Raw genomic sequence first — 21,389 nt, 5'->3', positions numbered from 1 at the left:
GGGCAAAGGGTGGATTTCTGAACCTCGCCAAACAAGTCCAGATAGTCGAGGTTAATGATTGGCTGCAGAGACAACCATGGCGGTGCTCAAGATTGTCGCGCCTGTCCTCATTGCTGTCCTCGCTTTCTATGCCTATACCTGGGAAAGCTTCTCCGAAGGTAAGCAAAGGGAGAAGGGTTGCCTCTTCTGAAACGTGGCCTTGATCGTCTCTTGCACATAAATGCCTCTGCCGTTCTTGGGGATATTTGCACATAGCATGCTAGCGACACCAGACAAGCACCTTCGCTCTGCTCTTGTTGCATACTCTCCAATATTTATCCGATGAAAATAGGGACCACCTGTTCCATAATAATAATAATAATAATAATAATAACAACAACAACAACAACAACAACAACAAAGAAGTTACTATTTATACCTCACCCACCCGGCTTCCAACATATATGAAAATATAATAAAACATTGAAAAACTTCCCTACACAGGGCTACCTTCAGATGGCTCTGGGCTCGGATCACTACCCTCCAACATTTCTCCGAAGAAAATAGGGAAGTCCTAAGGAAAAGCGGGACATTCAGGGATCAGATCAGAAACCGGGAGAGCTTCTGTAAATATGGGATTGTCCCTGGAAAATAGGGAAGCTTGGAGGGTCTGTTGTTGGCACTTGCTAAAAACTTTTTTTGTTTAGATTACCCTATCCAGATGCATAGAACCTGGCCCATGCTTTACATTAGTGTTTTAAATTATTATTATTATTATTATTATTATTATTATTATTATTATTATTATTAACTCTCCCTTCACCCTAAGGTTCCAGAGCGGGTTACAACAAAACACAACTTTAAAAACAGTTGAATTACAATCACTGGGGGGAAAGGTGGATCCTAAAGACACAGGTGCCAGGGGAAAGAGGTGCGTCTTTAGCATTTGCTGAAAGCTGTATAACGAAAGTGCATCTCTGTGAAGTGGGAGTTCTGCAGCTTAGAGGCCACCACAGAAAAGACCCTCCCTTGGGCTGCCACCACCCCTGAGACTCTGGGGTAATGATCATTTATTCTGATTTAATTTTTGAACGTTTTAAAGAATTGCTTTCATCAACTTTGTTGTTTCGTAATGGTGTCGATGTTGTGTTACAATCCAGCCGTATATAGATCTTGTGAAATAAAATCAATTACTAGGGAGGAGGCAGTAATACTTCTAAATCTCCATTGCTGGAAGCCACCAGACAGGAGAGTGCTGCTGCACTCAGATCCTGCTCGTGGGCTTCCCTTTGGGGCATTTAGTCGGCCACTGCAAGAAAAGGATAGTTTGGATAGCTCAGTTGGCTGATAATACCAAGGCTGCAGGTTCGATCCCCGTATGAGGACAGCTGCATATCCCAGCATTGTAGGGGGTTGGACTAGATCAGGCATCCCCAATCTCAGCCCTCCAAATGTTTGGGGACTACAATTCCCATCATCCCTGACCACTGGCCCTGTTAGCTAGGGATGATGGGAGTTGTAGTCCCAAAACATCTGGAGGGCCGAGTTTGGGGGGGGCTGGACTAGATGATCCTAAGGGTCTTTTCCAACTCTGTGATTCTGTGACTGCATGGGGGCCCCTTTGGCCAGACTCTCCTCCTATCCTTACGTTTCTTTTCTTACGAACTTCAGTGCAAAACATCTGGATCACGGGCGGCTGATGTTGACCATCTCCTTCTCTGTCTCCAGAAATGGTGCGAGGGAAACGGGTCCTGGTGACGGGGTCAAGCACAGGGATAGGGGAACAAATGGCCTATGAGTTCGCCTGGATGGGGGCCCATTTGATGCTGACAGCGAGGAATGAGACACGACTCCAGAAGGTAAACTGTTAATCCCTTGACCCCAATGTAGTTAATCTCAGGTTCCTTGATTCCAATAGTCTTAGTTTGGCTACAACCCTTAGCCTCCCCTCCCCCCTCAAAAATACCCCCATCTCTTCCTCATCTGGCCCTCCTTCTGACCAAGCCCCCCTCCCACAAGAATCCGTTGTTCCATAATGGAACATAGTTTAGCCATGCCCTGATGGTGACCATTGGCTTGTGGGAACATGGAGGCTTTTTCCCTGATGGCACTGCTATTATGGAACGCCCTCCTTGCTCTAAGGCGTTGGACTAGATGACTCTTGGGGTCTCTTCTAACTCTATAATTCTGTGATTTTATGACTCACCATCACTACTGCTATTCTACTGGTTTTTAAAGACACACTTGTTTCTGATGAACATTCCCCTGAACTTGAACTTCCTGATCCAACTGTTTTGATTTTGATTTTTTAAAATTATGGTCCTTTTAAACTGGCTCGCTGTATAATAAATTTTGTGGCTGTTTTTTACTGCTCAGATAGGATTGTTTTATTGTGCGTTGTAGTATTTTACAATGGATTTTATACTTGAAAACCACTTAGAAGCCATTTTCAAGTTCCCTCTTTATTTTTATTTGTTTTCTATTTCTGCATTCTTTTATTACGTTTTTTTCTATTTTACAATTTAGAATATTCATTTAAACAACCTTAAAATATCAATGACTTCCCTTCTTCTCTTTCCATGGTTCAGTTTGCATGCCATAGATCCCTGCATATTTCACATAAACTAAGCCATCCAATATTCCATTTTTACATCCATCAAAACTTATTTAGACTGTTGAATTTATCTTAAAGCTGCCAACCTTTTCAAGTGTATTGAGTAATTCACTTAATAATTCAATAAACATTTCCCAATCTTCTTTAAACGTATACTCTTCTTGTTCTCTTATTCTATAAGTTAAGTCTGCAAGCTGCACATATTCCATCAGTTTAAGTTGCCAGTCTTCTTTAGTTGGGGCCTTGCTCGTTTTCCATTTATTTGTTTCCTCCAGGTAGTCCAGAATTGTCTGAAACTGGGAGCCGCCTCTGCTTCGTACGTCGTTTCAGATATGAGTGACTTGGCTTCTGCCCGGAATGTTGTGGAAGAAACCAAGAAGGTCTTGGGTAAAGATGGAGGGCCAGTCTCTAGCCAGTCTTGGAGGGGTGGCAACTGTTCTTCCAGGTCCCAAAAGGCTGCCACACAAGCTGCCTGAGGCGCAGGCAAAGGGCTCCTTGACCCTTTCATCTTGAAGGGAACAGCTCCAAAGGCATTTGCCGGCTTCTGCCCTGGGACACCACAGCTACTGGCCTTGTCTGTCTGCATCTTGGCAAAGATCTGCCCAGAGATCTTTTGATGAAGGATGGTATTTATGCGCCCCCTTGCCCAGCTTGTCCGGAGTTTTGGGCTGGGCTGCCATCAGTATGCTGATGACACCCAACTCTATCTGTTGATGGATGGCCATCCTGACTCGGCCCCAGACACACTGATCAGATGCTTGGAAGCTGTGGCTGGATGGTTACGTGGGAGCCGGTTGAAGTTAAATCCTTTGAAGACAGAGGTCCTCTGGCTGGGACGGGACGATATGAGATTGAGGGGGCAACTCCCTTCTCTTGCGGGGGTGCAATTAATGCCAGCACCGTCCGTTAAGAGTTTGGGTGTAATCTTCGATACCTCCCTCTCCATGGAGGCGCAGATTGCAGCTATAACAAAGGCGGCATTTTTTCATCTCCGCCAGGCTAAGCAGTTGGCTCCTTACCTCTCTCACCCTGACCTAGCCACTGTGATCCACGCGACGGTCACCTCCAGACTGGATTATTGTAACTCGCTCTACGTGGGGCTGCCCTTGAGACTGACCCAGAAACTCCAGCGGGTGCAGAATGCCACAGCGAGACTCCTTACGGGGTCTTCGCTGCGAGATCACATTCATCCGGTGCTATACCAGCTGCACTGGCTCCCGGTGGAGTACAGGATCAGGTTTAAGGTGCTGGTTTTAACCTTCAAAGCCCTATACGGCTTAGGACCCTCGTACCTATGGGACCGCCTCTCCTGGTATGCCCCACAGAGGAACTTACGGTCTTCAAATAAAAACATCTTGAAGGTCCCAGGCCACAGAGAGGTTAGGCTGGCCTCAACTAGAGCCAGAGCTTTTTCGGCTGCGGCTCCAACCTGGTGGAACGCCCTGTCGCAAGAGACAAGGGCCCTGCAGGACTTGACATCTTTTCGCAGGGCCTGTAAGACAGAGCTGTTCCACCAGGCCTTTAGTCAGGGCGCAGCCTGACTCCCTCCTTTGGCAATCTCTACAAAGCTTTAGTCTATGGTTGCCATCAATTTGTATTTTAATTAATTTTTAGAATGTATTTATAATGTTGTACTGTTTTAGTGTTGTTAGCCGCCCTGAGCCCGGCTTCGGCTGGGGAGGGCGGGATATAAATAAAATTTATTATTATTATTATTATTATTATTATTATTATTATTATTATTATTATTATATCATCATCATCATTAAACCTTTTATTGGCATCGCATACAAACATCCATAGCAAATCAATACAGAATTACCGCCTTCCCAGTGACACAAAACATTTGTCAAATGAAAGAGGCAAAGCAGTCTAGCATTACACCTGCAATGTGTTTCGACGACAAAAAACAGATAAAGATATTTAGCCACTAACTTGGTGAGCTGCTGATTATTCCCCAATAATAGAAAATGTATGACCTCTAACTCTGGTTTCCATTTGGGGATGGAGAGTTGATCTAGGAACTGCTGGTGGAGATCAACATATAGTTTACGTTTAAGAACAATATGCGTAAGAGTTTCCACTTGATGGTCTTCACATGGGCAAATTCTTTCTCCTTCCACCATTCCTGAGAACCTTCCCCATAGAAGGTTTGAAGGATTTGAATTAAACCTGGCCAGGGAGGGAGGGAGGGAGGAGAAGGAAGGAAGGAAGGAAGGAAGGAAGGAAGGAAGGAAGGAAGGAAGGAAGGAAGGAAGGAAGGAAGGGGGTTGACCAGCATCTCCCAACCTGATTGGCCTTCCAGATAATTTGGACAGCAACTCCCATCAGCCCCAGTCATTTGAGATTAATAGATTTTGACTTGTTTCCAATTTCTCATTGATTGGGTGTATCTTCCAGCTCTATCATTCTGTGATTCTGTGAAAGCTGGTGTCACCGGATTACGTCCATCAGTTTTGTTGACTTGGTTAACCTAAATAGTTTGAAGTGGGTTTTGAATACATGGGCAATTCATAGTTACCATTTTGAATGTCATTGCGTTACTATCTTCGTTACTGGTTCACGCAAATCCCGGTTCTGAATAACGCTTTTTATTGGGTAAGGAGAAAAAAGTTTGGCAACCGCTGTCTTAATGCAAGCCTAACCATATTTCTCCTTGCGTTCCTACATTGGGAGAGCACCAGGCTTGCGAAAGCTGGTATCAGAGAATCGTAAGGTTGGGAGGGACCCCAAGGGTCATCTAGCCCAACCCCCTGAAACGAAGGAACCGCAGCTAAATCATGAAAGGACTGAGCTGGGCACAGGCTGATTCTCAAGGACAGCCTATAGGTTGACATGAGAAGAGGCTGAGCTCCATCCATCTCCAAGCACGGCTGCTGCTCTCTCTCTCTCTTCCACTCAGGGTCTCTGCGCTCTTTTCCCTTGCAGGGGGGCTTGATCTGCTAGTTCTGAATCATGTCGGTGGAAAAATCGGTTTTGGCCCGTACCAAGGAGACCTGGAATCTGTGATCAGCTCCATGACGGTCAACTTCTTCAGCTACGTCCAGGTCACCGTGTCAGCCCTGAGCATGTTGCAAGAGTCCCATGGCAACATCATCGTGGTATCGTCCATATGCGGTATGGGCAGGCGACTGGACACCCCCCAGCCTAAGTGATCTCAGGAGGTCCAAACTTTCTCAGCACAATTCAAAGTGCTGGTGCTGACCTTTAAAGTCCTAAATGGCCTCGGCCCAGTATACCTGAAGGAGTGACTCCACCCCCATTGTTCTGCCCAGACACTGAGGTCCAGCACCAAGGGCCTTCTGGCGGTTCCGTCCCTGCGAGAAGTGAGGTTACAGGGAACCAGGCAGAGGGCCTTCTCGGTGGTGGCACCCGCCCTGTGGAACGCCCTCCCATCAGATGTCAAGGAAATAAACAACTATCTGACTTTTAGATGACATCTGAAGGCAGCCCTGTTTAGGGAAGCTTTGAATGTTTGATGTATTTATCGTGTTTTAAAAATTCTGTTGGGAGCTGCCCAAAGTGGCTGGGGAAACCCAGCCAGATGCCACAGGGGTATAAATGTATTACTACTACTACTACTACTACTACTACTACTACTACTACTACTACTACCACCACTAGATGGGCTGTTGGCCTGATTCAGCAGGGCTCTTCTTAGGTCCTTCTAGGGCTCCTGCATCTAAATTTCCCAATCCTCTGTTAGTTAATTTATTAGAGAGCACTCACACCCCATTCTTCTGCTGAAAAAAACATGAGGGGGAGAAAATCCTTTCTGTCACGGCTTTCTCCATGTCAGTTGTACAAACCTCTATCACGTTGCCCCCTTACTTGCCTCTCCTCTAAACTAAAAAGTCCCAAAGGCTGCAACGTTCCCTCAGAGGGGCAGTCGCTCCATCCCCTTAACCCCTTTGGTTTCTGGAGAAATAGATTCTGCAACCTTCCAAGTAGGAATATGCTCCTGTTTTCTCTCAGGCCGCCTTCCAGCCCCTTTCTCCGTTCCATATGCCGCCAGCAAAGCTGCGCTGGAAGGATTCTACAGCTCCTTGCGGACAGAGCTGCGCCTTCGGGAAATCAACACGCCCATCACGGTTGCCGTGTTGGGGTACATTGACACAGGTAAGCAGCCCCAGGTAGGGCAGCCGCTTAGTAGGGCTGGGTGATAATCCGCTGTTCAACATCGTGATAGATCACCAGTGTTGTAAGAATTCTAAGGTCTCAAATGTAAAATAAATGTTCATAAATGTTCAAGGCAAACACATACATACGTATATAAACCACGTGTCTGAAATAGTACAGGAGAGCAATCCTGAAGCCATTTTGACTCTCCCAATGACCTCAAATATTTCTCTGCAGTAAAGGAGGAAAATTGGGAAAGCCTTCCCATTGTCTTTTTGCTTGCAACTCCTGCCTTAAGGGTGTATGAATAGGGTGAGCCTGTGCCCTGGATTCAGGAACTAAAGCATGAACCATCACAAAAGAATGGCCAGACTGCCCCAGGTAATGCAATCAGTGACCATTATGAGGTATCCTGGCAAACAGGATTTCTGCTGTAGACTGCCTACTTCTGTGATGGATGGATGCTGTTTTAGGGGGATGGTCTTGGGCAACAGGGTGGCCAATTTCAAAAGTCTTTTAAGGGCTTGCGCATCATTGTTCAGGGTTCTCTCCTCCCTCCTGCGTGTGGTGAGTGGGGACCCTGTTGCAACAGTTTAATAAAGATCAGGCTTACTAGCCGCTTTGCTTCTCAATATTCTTGGCCTCTGCTATTTTCTCCTACCGATAAGGAACCCACTTAAGGACTCTATATGGGCTCTAGAATAGCCCAGAAGGGGGAAAACAGCAGTTTTTTCTTATAACACCAGCTAAACATCGTGATGGGACGCGGGTGGCGCTGTGGTCTAAGCTACTGAGCCTCTTGGGCTTGCTGATCAGAAGGCCGGCAGTTCAAATCCCTGCAACGGGATGGGCTCCTGTTGCTCAGTCCCAGCTCCTGCCAACCTAGCAGAGCAGGTAATCCCCGGAAGCATCTTCAGGAAGGGCTGGGTGAGACTCCTGAGCCTGCAGCTCTGGAGAGCCACCGTCAGCCCCTGTAGGCAGCAGCAAGGCAGACAGACCAGCAGCAGCTTCCAAGATCTTCGGGTGCCTGGTGCCCTTTCTTCTACACTGACTTGCCTTCTGCGTTCTTTCCCGCAGACTCAGCTGTGAGGATGGTAGAAGGCAAGATCTCCATGAAGCCAAGTTCGAAAGAGCTCTGCGCCCAGGCCATCGTGAGGGGCGGCGTCATGAGGGTGAGGGAAGTCTTCTTTCCTTACTGGCTCACGAAACCTTTGATGCTCCTCAGAGATTGGCTGCCAGGAGTCGTGGACCAGATCATGAGCAACAGCTACGTTCTGGAGAAAATCCTCTGAGAATTATTTGTGGGGAAAGTGGATTATGAAAAGAATTATGAGTGGGAAAGCTACAAGTTCCGGTGCTGCAAATTATCGGGGGCTGCTTCCCGGTACATTTCTCAATCTCTCTCTCTCTCTCTCTTGAATATTCAACAGTGTTTTAAGTGCAAACCTCACCTAATAAACACATTTTTGTGTGCTGTTCTAACTCTCACACACATTTCCCTTAATATATGCATCAATTTTTATGGTGTTCTTATTTTTTGCAAAACCAAACAACATATGGTTTCAGGGAAGGGACCTTCCCAAGCTTACCTGGAGATGCCAGGGACTGAACTTACGGTAACTTCGGCGCGCAAAGCTCTACCACTGAGCTGTGCCCCTCCCCTAAAAATGAAGTAAGATCCTAGTCCTCATTGTTCTAAACAAATAGCAGATTTAAATAGAAATCTGCCTTACACCAAGTCAGGTCCATCAGCCCTATGTGGAGAATCAACCCCAAGAGCTCCTGCATGCTGAGGAGGTGGTCTACCACTGAGCTGCACCCTTCCCCTGAAAATGAAGTAGGTTTCTAGTCCTCATGGCTCTCATTTAGAGCAGATTTCAAAAGGCACCGGCTTTATGCTGAGCTGCAGCCCTTCCCCTCTCCTAGTGTTTCCCAAACAGAGGTCTCCAGCTGTTTTTTTTCTCCAGACTACAAATCCCATCATCCCCACCCGCTGGTCCTGCTAGCTAGGGATGATGGGAATTGTAGTACCGCCATATCCTTTTGAAAAAGAGCATTTGGAGGCATACCCTCCCACTAAGGCAGAAAGATTTCTCCCCTCTCCCGGCCACCGGTAGCCATTTCCTCTCTGCCAGATCCGCAACAGAGGCCACACCCCGGGAAGCAGTGTGCACCGGAGGTTTCTTTTTAATTCACACAGCATCTCCCTGTACACAAAAGTTGTTTAGGCCCCCGTCGGCTGAGAATCAGGACCCGGGTTTTCACTGTCCTCCTTCTCCTCGTCTTTGCTGCCTCTGAACTTGGCCAGCACAGGCGTGTTGAAAGCGGACGTGGGGCTGGATGAGCTCTGGGAAGATGTGGCGGCGTTGCTAGCAGCGGCCCTGGAAGGAGAGAAAAACATGGCAAGTGGTGAGGCTGGTCCGTCTGTGCCCCCCACTCCCCCCGGTAGGTTGATGCTGTAAAGAAAGCTAAACAGCATAAAGGACATAAGGAGAAACTCGCTGCATCAGGCCAGTGGCCTGTCTAGTCTTGGCTCCCTCTCTCAGAGGGACCAAATGCCCCCAGGAATTCAAGAATCAGGGTAGACTGCCCCTAGACCTGGAGGTTCCAGGAGAGCATAAGGAGAACCCAGCTACTGTGGCAGGGCAGTGGCCCATCTGGTCCAGCATCCTGTTCCCACAGTGGCCAACCAGGTGCCCCCAAGGGGAGCCCACCAGCAGGACACGAGTGCAAACTTGATGTTTGAAGATTGTCCAGAAAGTGGCCACAATTATTTTAATGTCATTTGTACATGGCAAAAATAGCATAATAAATTTGCAATGATCTCTACAACATATGATACATTATTAATGGTCAGTGTACAAGTCCTTGGTTTAAGCAAACCAAGTGGAGTGGATTAAATAAAAATAGCAAGTGGAAACAGGACAGAACTGCTCGGCTCTGTTTTGTTTAAAGTTTCCTATCTTTTTTAAAATTATTTTTTGGCCGCAATCTTGAACTGTGCTGTTAAACTGGGGAGTGCCTTTCCAGGCGATAAAACCAAATGTAGCATGCAAGAGACTGAAGAGGACAAAATTCTCTCTCTTGTGTAGATTGGCCATGGGAGAGGGGCTTTTTAGCTGTGATTCCTGCACTGCAGGGGGCTGGATTGGATGACCTTAGGGTGCCTTCCTACTCTACAGTTCTATGATTTGAATCCATTGGTTCTAGTCCTCCCCTCAGAACAGCAGGAAGCAAGCTCGCTCGACCTTCCATGTGACAGCCCTTCAAATATTTGAAGGTGGCTATCCTGGTGGCGCTGTGGGTAAAAGCCTCAGCGCCTAGGGCTTGCCGATCCAAAGGTCGGCGGTTCAAATCCCCGCGGCGGGGTGCGCTCCCGTTGCTCGGTCCCAGCGCCTGCCAACCTAGCAGTTCGAAAACACCCCTAAGTGCAAGTAGATAAATAGGGACCGCTTACTAGCGGGAAGGTAAACGGCGTTTCCGTGTGCTGCGCTGGCTCGCCAGATGCAGTTTTTCATGCTGGCCACGTGACCCGGAAGTGTCTTCGGACAGCGCTGGCCCCCGGCCTCTAGAGTGAGATGGGCGCACAACCCTAGAGTCTGGCAAGACTGGCCCGTACGGGCAGGGGTACCTTTACCTTTTATCCTGTCACCCCTCACAGCTGAAGGACCATGGAGAGCTCCAAGTGAGCCACTTGCTCCAGCAAAACCTGAGCTTGGACTAAGCCTGTACATGAGGGATGGAGAACCGGTAGCCCACCAGGTGTGGTACTCTAGTTCCCTTCAGCCCCAGCCAGCATGGCCAATGCTCAGGGATGATGGGAGTCCAGCAACATCTGGAGGACCACATCTTAGCACCTGTTGATGTGTGGGTTGAACAGATTGAGAAAATGTGCATCAGTGAGGCAGAAGTATGGAACTCACCGCCGCAGGATGCAACGACCTTCACAAACTTGGATGTCTTTTGAAAAAAGGATTTTTCAAGGATTTTTTTTTTGGAAAAAAGAACGGACCTCCAGAACGAATTACGTACTTAACCCGAGGTTCCACTGTACTTTGTTGGAAGCCGCCCAGAGTGGCTGGGGAAACCCAGCCAGATAGGCGGGGTATAAATAAATTATTATTTATTCTTATTCTTATTATTATGGTTACCTGTCATGGATTCTTTAGCTGTGCCTCCTGCATTGCAGGGGTTGGAATAGATGACCCCCAGGGGTCCCTTCCAGTTCTACTATTCTATGATTCTGAATTCTGATTCTTCCCTGGCCTCATGCCCTTTGGGTTCCAGCACCAGACATCACCAACTGAGGGCCTAACTCTGCTGGGCTGCAAGAGTGTGGGGACACTTACCTACCCCAGAGAGGGGTTGCTCCCCCGGGGTGTCGATTTGGGTCACTTTAGGACAATCAGAGGCAGCAGCTCCCCGCAACGAGAATTCAGTTTCAGAGTCACAAAGGAATCTGCCCTGGTCGGGCCAATGTTGACGACGGCCATCGGTAGCTTCCCGTCACGGGCTGCGAGTGCAAACTTGTACGCTGAGTATACCTGTTGAGACACGTGGCAGGAGATGGTCAGGCAGCCCTTTGATCCTCGGTTTTCAAATGTTTCAGAAGTCAAACGGGCTTCCGGAACAGATTACGTTCGAAAACTGAGGTTCCGATGTATTTGCTGATATTTAATTTTAATAGTTACTTTTAGATTCCAATGGATTATTGAATGTTGCTTTATTTGACATAAGTTGTTTATTTTAAAGTTATTGTGACATTTTTTGTATTGGATCAGACTGCTATTATGAATGTTCAATGTTTTATTATGTTTTTATATGTATTCGAAGCCGCCCAGTGTGGCTGGAGCAACCCAGCCAGATGGTCGGGGTAATAATAATAATAATAATAATAATAATAATAATAATGATGGAGGGAGGAGAAAAAACAGGTGCATTGCAGCAAGCTGGGTCCCACCAACTTTACATTTATATGATTCTATGAAATAATACATGGTGGCAGACAATTAAATTAACATATATACGTTCTATGGAAAGATATCATCTGCTACTTTGTCATTCTAGAATTGCATGAGGAAAGGCATGGATAATTATTGTAATTTTTATCTCTATTATGTGCTTGCTTTATATACAAGGCTGTTTCCCTGGTTTTCTTCTGTAATCGTGGGTGATTGATTCTTTTAATTGATTTTTTTATTATTTACATTTCCAAGATTGGGCAATGCATAGTTTTGCTGTTGTCAGCAAAGTTAGCAATAGTTGGAGATCAACAGCCGGGACCTTGAACAGAAAACTCTTTAAACAAATTGGCCCAGTGGGGACTGAGCATGCATACTACCCGTGAAACATTGGCTAGCAATCAGAACAGTCCTCAAACTTTTTGGATCTGGGCACACATTCAGAAATCTAAGCCACTGTCCTGGGCACTGCAAAAATACCCATTTCACAGAAGAGAAACTGATAATGGAGAATATTGCTCCCTGCTCAGAAAAAAGCATAGGAAATGCATAGAAAAAAACATAGAAAATGCCAGATAAAACACAGGCAACAGCATTCCTGAAATCAGGCACACACACACCCCCCCCGATCAAACAACAAAAAGGTATAATATCTAATTTTTTAAAATTGGGAGAGGCAGGTTGCCTTTGGGGACACAGTCTGTGTGTCTGTGTGTCTGTCTGTGTGAGATAGGGGGAGTGGCTGTTGTTGTTGTTTAAACAAACAAACTGTTTAAAACAATTTAAAACAATGACAGAAATAAGGTGGGTCCTAAAAATATACACTCAAATGTCCAACGACAGGGTGGAGAAGTATGTGTTTCACAGCTTAGGGGCCATCACAGAGAAGGCCCTCTCCTGGGCTCCTGCTACCCTGAGCCTCTGATGGTGGAGGAACTACCAAGATGGCCCCCTCTGCCCATCTCAGCACTCGACAGGTTCTGTAGGAAAGGAAGGTGGCCTTTCAGATATTGGGGGCCTGGCTCATGTAGGGCTTCAAACATTAATGCGAGCACCTTGAATTGAGCCCGAAAATGAGCTGGCATGTTAACACTGCAAGATTTCCTGGCAGATCTCACTTGCCTATAAGAATCCTCTGCAGCTTGAGAGCCAGTGTGGTGCTAGAGTGTTGGACTAGGAGACCAGGGTTCAAATTTCCCACAAAGCTTACTGGGCGACCTTGAGCCAGTCCCTGCCTCTCTCAGCCTAACCTACCTCACAGGGTTGTTGTGGGGACTGAAACGAGCATGGAGAGCATGACGGAAGCGCCACCTTATGCTCCTTGGAGGAAAAGGTGGAATATGAAAGCAATAAGAAAATAAACCTCACAAGGTTTTCGTACAGATAAGGTAAAGGTAAAGGGACCCCTGACCATTAGGTCCAGTCGTGGCCGACTCTGGGGTTGCGGTGCTCATCTCGCTTTATTGCCCGAGGGAGCCGGCGTACAGCTTCCGGGTCATGTGGCCAGCATGACTAAGTCGCTTCTGGTGAACCGGAGCAGCGCACGGAAACGCCGTTTACCTTCCCGCTGGAGTGGTACCTATTTATCTACTTGCACTTTGACGTGCTTTCGAACTGCTAGGTTGGCAGGAGCAGGGACTGAGCAACGGGAGCTCACCTTGTTGTGGGGATACGAACCACTGACCTTCTGATCAGCAAGTCCTAGGCTCTGTGGTTTAACCCACAGCGCCACCCATGTCCCATTTTGTACAGATAACCGAGACAAATTTTGGGAACATGGTACAGAAACACGGCGGTTCTGATTCAGAGAACTGCATGCTCAATGCAGCTAAATCTGAACCTGCGTTTGCGGGGTGGGGGGTGGGGTTGGGGGGAGAAAGCGACCGCCTCTCCTCTGCTCCCAGGTCCAGCTCCTCGCTGGCTGTGGGCACCCACCTGCAAAGAGGATCCTGCCACCAGGACCGAATCAGCCTCGCCCAGGCGCTGGTACACAAAGTCCACTTTCTCCTTGCTCACGGAGTCCCCGAAGAACGTCACGTCTGGTTTGAGGTTCCCGCCGCACTTGCCGCACGGGGGGACGAGGAAAGTGCGCACCTCTTCTTCGGACAGGAAGACGTCGCCGTCCGGGGCCACCCCATGCGCCTCGGCTCTCCAGGTGGGGTTCAAGGCCTCAAAGCGCTCCTGGAGGTCAGTGCGGGGCGTCCGGTCTCCGCAACTGAGGCACAGGACCCTGCGAGGCAACATAAAAACATGAGGGCCTGCTGGATAGAGCCAAATGGGGCCTATGTAGTTCAACATTCTGTTCTTACAGCGGCCAACTGCATGTCTATTAGCCCATTTAATTCAGCTCTGAGTTTTTTGTTAGAGCCTTAAGGACTAGAACAGGGACCAGCAAACTTTTTCAGCAGGGGGCCGGTCCACTGTCCCTCAGACCTTGTGAGGGGCCAGGCTATATTTTTTTTGGGGGGGGGGCCGATGATGCAAGAGACCACGAACCCCGGTGGCTGCTTACCTGTGTCTTGCGAACGGCAGGGGCTGGCGGCGGCGAGGGGACGATGAGCGGCGTGTGAAAGGGCTCCAGAGAGGCACTGCTTAAAATGGCGGCCGCTCGAGCGCTGCTGCTGCTGCTGGCACCAACAAAGCCCAGCCCCTTTCCTCCTCTAGGCAGGGCAGGGAGAAGCCAGGAGGGAGGGAGGAGGCACCACCGCCGCGTGAGGGAGAGGTAGAAAACGCGCGTGCTGGCAATCCACGCGGCGATTCCCGGCCCGTCCGCGGACCGGATCCAGAAGGCAATTGGACCTGATCGGGCCTGCGGACCTTAGTTTGCCGACCTATGAACTAGAATCTTAATTTATTTTAGGGGAAGGGCTGTAGCAGTACAGACAACACTTCCGTTCAATGGACCAGTGGTCTGATTCAGCCTGGGATAGGTTCCTATTTAAATCAGCACTTTATAAGAACATAAGAACAGCCCTGCTGGATCAGGCCAATGGCCCAACTAGTCCAGCGTCCTGTTCTCATAGTGGCCAACGACATGCCTGTGGGAAACTGGCAAGCAGGATTTGAGCACAAGAGACCTCTCTCCTTCCAGCAAGCGGTATTCAGAAGTGTTGCTGCCTCCCACTGGGGTGGCAGAGACTAGCATTCACGGCTAGTAGCCATCGACAGCCCTCCCCTCCATGAATTTGTCTTTTAAAGCCATCTAGGTTGGTGACCTCCTGTGGGAGAGTTCCATAGTTCAGAACCATGAGGACTAGAGTCTTGCTGTATCTATAAGGACCACTGTTCCATAGCACTGCCTACTCTGTGTGCAGAAGGTCCCAGGTTTGATCCCCGCCATCTCTAGGCTGTGGCAGACCTAGATTTTGGGGGCCCCCGAAGCACGAACTGTCATGGGGACCCTTTCACAACCAGCAATGAGGTCTGGGTAACCGTTGTTTTCTTCTTCAATGAGGTTGTTCCACCACAGATTACCCCACTTTTGCAACGTCTGTGCTAATGCCTTTCAAACTTTCGGATTGTTGAAATATATGCAACAAAAAAATAATCAACTGTAGTCCTGCGACTCCAAGCACCCAGTCAGATGGATAGCATATAAATTGTTGTTGTTGTTGTTTTCATTCAAGATCAAATTGTAAAACAGCAACAATAACAACCACAGGATGCATTTTCTTTTATTTTTAAATTTATTTATTTGGTTTCGCAACTTAAAATTTTATAGAGATATATCAAACATAAATCATAAAAACAAGATTCCAAGGAATCTCCTGGACTTCCACCCTCCCCTTTGTGGGTCCTATTATTAGTCACTTCCTTCTGCATCTTTTATGATAATCCAAACCCTTTACCTCTTCCATTGTGTCCAGAATTCACCATTAAACTACAAGTGATATTCCAATCCTTTAACTGTTTACAATGGTCTTTAACTTCATCTGCCATTCTTCTCTGGTAGTGACTTTATCTTCTTTCCATCTCTGGGCAGTAACAGTGTGCATTTTAAAGGCACTTGCAGTGGTTACTTTTTATATCTCTCTATGGGACACGGGTGGTGCTGTGGGTTAAACCACAGAGCCTAGGACTTGCCGATCAGAAGGTCGGCGGTTTGAATCCCCGCGACGGGGTGAGCTCCCGTTGCTCGGTCCCTGCTCCTGCCCACCTAGCAGTTTGAAAGCACGTCCAAGTGCAAGTAGATAAATAGGTACCGCTCCAGCAGGAAGGTAAACGGCGTTTCCGTGCGCTGCTCTGGTTCGCCAGAAGCGGCTTAGTCATGCTGGCCACGTGACCCGGAAGCTGTACGCCGGCTCCCTCGGCTTATAAAGCGAGATGAGCGCCGCAACCCCAGAGTCGGTCACGACTGGACCTAATGGTCAGGGGTCCCTTTACCTTTACCTTATCGTTACGGCAATGCAGACCAATCACTCGCCCCTTTTATTTTTCAGCAAGGGGATTTGTGGGGCCAACAATCCCCACCCACAACTGCCGCTTGCATCTCCAGGAATAGCTCATCCCAGTTGCAAAGTTGCATTCCCCTTTTTCCATCAGCCAGCCTCCCCCACGCCACTCTCCCCAACCTGTGGATGCAGCCGTGAAGCTCCGTCAAACGTTGGCTGCCGGCCTTGGCGTGCAGGGCATCTACGTTCTGGGTCACCAGCCAGTGCAGTTTCCCCAGTACCTCCCAGTTCCTCAGGGCCAAGTGGGCGACGTTGGGCTGGTGGGCCGAAAACTGGGGCCAGCCGACAAAGTTCCTGGCCCAGTACTTCTGGCGGGCCCGGGCACTCCGCAGAAATTCGACGTGCTGGACAGGACGCCGATCCGTCCGGGAGTAGAGGCCCACGCCTTCAGAGCGATAGTCCGGGATTCCAGATTCGGTGGAGATTCCTGCTCCGGTCAACACAAACAGCCTCCGGGCCCTGCTCACAAACTCTTGCAGCTTCTGGACTTCCGCCGGGTCCAGGGGAGGACTGGCGGGAACAAAGGCCAGGGTCTGGTCAGCCTTGGCCACAGAGGAGTGGGAGCCACGGCAGTGAAGTCCACGGATGGGCCATCCTCCCAAGACCTTCAGGAGAGAGGTAACGCTCATCTAGGTGAGGACAGAAGGGGACAGGTGAGGACTGCTGTTTTCAAACTCTGTTCACATGGCTTTTTGTTCGGAGCCGGCCTGACCTTTAGGCAGACTGGATACTTGGGGTGGAGGCTCCTGAGCTTCGTCTCAGGCAACAAAACACATTGGGCTGGCCCTGTTTTTTGCCTCAAAGGCTAGGGGTGGTCCCAAGAATTTAAATTCAGAGTTGGGGAACGTCCAGTGCTATCATCCCTAAGCACTGGCCACATTGAGAGTTGAGCCGTATCTGGAGGGCCACAGATTTCTCACCCCAGCATTAGGCTGAAAAAATGACAAGCTCCAAGCTCACTAAGTGGCCGAGGGTGGGCTTGGACCATAGGTGTCAACTTTTACCTTTTCTTGCGAGGAATCCTATTCGGAATAAGGGAATTTCCCTTTAAAAAAGGGAAACGTTGACAGCTATGGCATGGACCTGGGTTTCCCTGAACCATGACAAAAAACTTGTTTAACTGTGTGGCACAAGAGGACCACTGTGATCTCCTAGCCTGGATGGGCACCTCACTGGAGGGCATCTGGTTAGGGGAAGGTGCTCAAAGCTTTAAAACGGTTTTTAAGTTCCAAAATCGGACTGCGTTCTCAATGGGAGGTGCTGAGCCCATGCGACTCCCATTTGTTCGTTTGTTTTATTGAATTTATCTCCTAGCTTTTGCTCCAAGGAGCTCAAAGTTGCATACATACTTTTATCTTCACAACTCCGTATGGTAGGTCAGGTTGAGAGCAAGTGACTGCCCCAAGGTGACCCAGTGAGCTTCATGGCTGAGTGAGGATTTGAACTCTGGTCTCCCAGATCCTTGCCTGATGATCTAGCCACTAAGCCACAATCGTTCTCTCATGCCTACTCAGATTGCAGCTTAAATTGGCTATTATTATTATTATTATTATTATTATTATTATTATTCACAGCTCTGTTGGTTAGAGCGTGCTGCTGATAATGCCAAGGTTGCAGGTTTGATCCCCATATGGGACAGCTTTATATTCCTGCTTTGCAGGGGGTTGGACTAGATGATCCTCAGGGTCCCTTTCAACTTTACAATTATTATTATTATTATTATTATTATTATTATTATTACATCATCATCACCCTCCTTCTATAGATGGGCTAAATCGAGGGGACAGAGAAACATCCCCTGTTTCAAAGTTCTTTTATTATAATGTTACCTATTCCATTTCTTCACTGCTTTGCACAAGGAAAGGTCTCCGAAACCCACTTGATAACCAATTAAAAACACTTAAGAAGGAGAGGGAATGAAATGAAAGATTCCTAAAAGTCCTCATCCAACCAACGAGAACTATAATAGGGCTTAGGATTTTAAAAGACATGCCCCTCGGTAGCTTACGCAAAGGTTATAGGGCGGCGACCCCATTAAATCTGATCTTGCCTCTGGGGCGCTTGGGGGAGGAACATCAGAATTTCCCTTCTCTACCCCCCCAGCTGCATTTTGGACTTGGGATCTATTTTTGTCGGTGCAGCAGCTTTCTGTGAGTGCAGAGGATCGCCGCCTCGTTATGTAACTCTCGACCCTATACATGTAACCAGCCAGGGGAGGGGCAAGCAGGAGAAATGGGCATCCTCTGCAAAGGCGACCTGGGCCATTTCCCTCCCTCCCTCCGAATGGCGCGTCCTGGGTTTCACACCGCGGTAAGCGACACGCGACCCTCACCTCGCGCTGCACCCCCAGAGGGTGCACTTGACCTCTATTGCAGCCACGCGGAGGGCCGAGGAAGCACAGCCTGCTGGGGGATGCAGTTCCCGCAGGAGGCAGGGGGAGGGAACTACAACTCCCACAATGCACCGGGTGCGTGAACAGCTGCAGGCTGGTCGGGCTGGGAAAACCTGCCTTTGCCCGGGTGTGGTTTTTGATCGCATTTCAAAGCCCGGTTGCATTGTGAGATCAGAGGAGCCGCCGGGTTCTGTGGAACTTGGGGAGGTTCTGGAACGACCTTCCCCGACCTGGCGCCCTCCGGACTTCACCTGCCATCACCTCCAGCCAGCGTGGCGAGGGGGTGGTGGGAGTTGCAGTCGACAACATCTGGAGGGGAGTTTAAATTTGTTTATTTAATGCATTCGCAGCCTCCACCTTTTCTCTCTGAGGAGGTCTCTCTCGAGGTGGCGTGCATGGTTCTAGGTAAAGGTAAAGGGACCCCTGACCATTAGGTCCAGTCGCGGAGGACTCTGGGGTAGCGGCGCTCATCTCGCTTTATTGGCCGTGGGAGCTGGCGTACAGCTTCTGAGTCATGTAGCCAGCATGACTAAGCCACTTCTGGCAAACCAGAGCAGCGCACGGAAACACCATTTACCTTCCCGCCGGAGTGGTACCTATTTATCTACTTGCACTTTGAGGTGCTTTCGAACTGCTAGGTGGGTAGGAGCAGGGACCGAATAACAGGAGCTCACCCTGTCGTGGGGATTCGAACTGCCGACCTTCTGATCGGCAAGTCCTAGGCTCTGTGGTTTAACCCACAGCGCCACCCGTGTCCCCTCCTTATTTAATCTCCACAATGACCCTGTGAGGTAGATTAGGCTGGGATGGACTAAGGGAGACCAGGCTTCAAATCCCTGTTCAGCCATGAAGCTCACTGGGTGACCTTGTGGGCCAGTCACTGCCTCTCAGCCTAACCTACCTCTCAGGGGTGCTAACTTAAATAAAATATGGGGGGCACATAATCGCCCCGCACCACATAATCGATCACAAGACTCTGCGTGGACCCACCATTTGAATGGCAATGCCCATCAACTTTGGTGGGTTCGGCCCTCTCAAATATTTTATTGAGGGGCAGCTGAAGAAGGGACCTCGGCCCCTAGGAGTTGGCTCCTGTGCTACCTCACAGGCTTGTTGGGGGAATGTAATGCAACCAGGGTGGGATGGGGGAAGGCAGAGAACTGTGTCCGCTCATCAGAGGAAAGAGGGGAGATAAAGATGGAATGAAAAAACAGCTCATTAAAAATATAGGAGAGACACTGGCCTTGGAGGGTGTCTGAGAGAGCCATGATACACCACTTTGGGGAGTCCAGTTGCACTGACCGGAGGCAACCCAGAGGACATTTTTGGGTACATCGAAGGCAAATTAGCAAGGGATCAGAAGCACAGCTTTGGGGACTGGCTCTGTTATATAAAATAAAATTATATTATAAATTATGTTATATATTATAAATTATGTTTATATAAAATAAAATAAAATTTTTGTTAAAATTTTCTGTTTTACAATTTCAAATACTCATTTTACATCCTTAAGATTATCCATGACTTCGCTTCTCCTCTCTCCATGGTTCATTTTACATATCTTAAATCCCTGCATAATTTACAAAAAACTATACCAATCAATATTCCATTATTGCATCCATCAAAACTTATTTACACCGTTGAATTTATCTTAATGCTGCCAATTATTTTCTGCATATTCAATAAACATTTTCCAATCTTCTTTAAACGTGTGTTCTTCTTGTTCTCTTATTCTATATGTTAAGTCTGCAAGCTGCACATATTCTGTCAACTTAAGTTGCCATTCTTCTTTGGGACCTCACTTGTTTTCCATTTTTGGGCTAAAGGACTGGCTTTGTTTATTTTAGGGGTGCTCTAAGCCTGAGGAAGAAGCCGTAGCTAAGTGACAGAACAGCTGCTTTGCATGCAGAAGGTCTCAGGTTCAACCCCAAGCAGCATCTCCATGTAGGGATGGGAGAGGGAGGATCCCTGTCCAAAATCCTGGAGAGCTGCTGTCAGTCAGTGTAGACAGTGCTAAGCTGGATGGACCAATGATCAGACTCAGTATAAGGCAGCTTCCCATTTAATTCAGCTCTGGGGTTTTTTTGTTACAACCATAAGGACTAGAATCTTAATTTATTTTAGGGGAAGGGCTGTAGCAGCACAGACAACACTTCAGTTCAAAGGATCAGTGGTCTGATTCAGCCTGGGATAGGTTGCTATTTAAATCAGCACTTTATAAGAACATAGGAAGAGCCTGCTGGATCAGGCCAATGGCCCAACTAGTCCAGCATCCTGTTCTCACAGTGGCCAACCAGATGCTTGTGGGAAACTGGCAAGCAGGATTCGAGCACAAGAGCATTCTGCCCTGCAGTTTCCAGCAACTGGTATTCAGAAGAATTGCTGCCTCTGATGGTGGAGGCAGTAGGGATTAATCGCCTTCTTCTCAATGAATTTGTCCAATCTTCTTTAAGAGCCATCTAGATTGATGGCCATCACTGCCTCCTGCGGGAGAGAGTTCCGAAGTTCAGAACCATGAGGACTGGAGTCTTGGTTTATCTTTTTCTATAACAGACTGCCTACTCTGCACGGAGAAGGTCTCAGGTTTGATCTCTGCCATTTCCAGGCTGTAGTGGATCTACATTTTTGGGGCCCCTGAAGCTTAAACTGTCATGGGGGCCCCCTTAGCAACCAGCAATGACATCTGGGTAGCTGCTGTTATCTTCTTCAACGGGGTTCTTCCATGACAGATCAACTCACCTTTGCAACATCTGTGCCACCATAAGAAACAACTAGGGTCCAAGGTCCCTTCCTCCCCCCATAAAATATTTGAGGGCCCCAGGGCCCCCCAATTTGATGGGCATTGCCATCAAATGGTGTGCTGTGTCTTGTGA

General features: G+C 48.2%; 2 protein-coding genes across 4 annotated transcripts; one reads left to right on the top strand and one right to left on the bottom strand.

Moving 5' to 3' along the window:
* On the top strand, positions 1–8,139 carry LOC114586681 (hydroxysteroid 11-beta-dehydrogenase 1-like protein B). Of its 2 annotated transcripts, none has more exons than XM_028710386.2 (6): positions 1–158; positions 1,708–1,838; positions 2,869–2,980; positions 5,522–5,710; positions 6,569–6,712; positions 7,790–8,139. In XM_028710386.2, the coding sequence occupies exons 1-6, from the start codon at positions 77–79 to the stop codon at positions 8,002–8,004; spliced, it is 873 nt and encodes a 290-aa protein (XP_028566219.2). In that variant the 5' UTR covers positions 1–76; the 3' UTR covers positions 8,005–8,139. The 2 variants fall into 2 exon arrangements, with proteins under 2 accessions (XP_028566219.2, XP_028566218.2); XM_028710385.2 differs by having other exon boundaries at positions 37–158; positions 1,651–1,838.
* A 73-nt stretch (positions 8,140–8,212) lies between these two features.
* Positions 8,213–18,561, bottom strand: SIRT4 (sirtuin 4). 2 transcript variants are annotated; one of them, XM_028710381.2, is made up of 5 exons: positions 18,457–18,561; positions 16,245–16,753; positions 13,609–13,903; positions 11,062–11,256; positions 8,213–9,093 (listed from the first exon to the last, which is right to left on the bottom strand). In XM_028710381.2, the coding sequence occupies exons 2-4, from the start codon at positions 16,751–16,753 to the stop codon at positions 11,104–11,106; spliced, it is 957 nt and encodes a 318-aa protein (XP_028566214.2). In that variant the 5' UTR covers positions 18,457–18,561; the 3' UTR covers positions 8,213–9,093; positions 11,062–11,103. The 2 variants fall into 2 exon arrangements, with proteins under 2 accessions (XP_028566214.2, XP_028566215.2); XM_028710382.2 differs by lacking the exon at positions 18,457–18,561 and adding an exon at positions 17,954–18,416.
* Positions 18,562–21,389: the final 2,828 nt, after the last annotated feature.

Source organism: Podarcis muralis, chromosome 16, assembly GCF_964188315.1.
Source record: "Podarcis muralis chromosome 16, rPodMur119.hap1.1, whole genome shotgun sequence".
In the NCBI taxonomy this organism is placed as follows: Eukaryota; Metazoa; Chordata; class Lepidosauria; order Squamata; family Lacertidae; genus Podarcis; species Podarcis muralis.
This window is presented reverse-complemented; position numbering and strand designations above follow the sequence as displayed.

What these genes read in the sequence shown, in the direction of transcription:
- SIRT4 (XM_028710381.2), bottom strand. Translation starts at nt 16,753, where the DNA reads ATGAGCGTTACCTCTCTCCTGAAGGTCTTGGGAGGATGGCCCATCCGT. An exon ending in CTTCACGGCTGCATCCACAG is followed by an intron (nt 13,904 to 16,244) that starts GTTGGGGAGAGT and finishes GTTGCCTCGCAG; the next exon opens with GGTCCTGTGCCTCAGTTGCG. An exon ending in TGGCAGGATCCTCTTTGCAG is followed by an intron (nt 11,257 to 13,608) that starts GTGGGTGCCCAC and finishes GTGTCTCAACAG; the next exon opens with GTATACTCAGCGTACAAGTT.
- LOC114586681 (XM_028710386.2), top strand. Translation starts at nt 77, where the DNA reads ATGGCGGTGCTCAAGATTGTCGCGCCTGTCCTCATTGCTGTCCTCGCT. An exon ending in AGAAACCAAGAAGGTCTTGG is followed by an intron (nt 2,981 to 5,521) that starts GTAAAGATGGAG and finishes TTTCCCTTGCAG; the next exon opens with GGGGGCTTGATCTGCTAGTT. An exon ending in CGTGGTATCGTCCATATGCG is followed by an intron (nt 5,711 to 6,568) that starts GTATGGGCAGGC and finishes GTTTTCTCTCAG; the next exon opens with GCCGCCTTCCAGCCCCTTTC.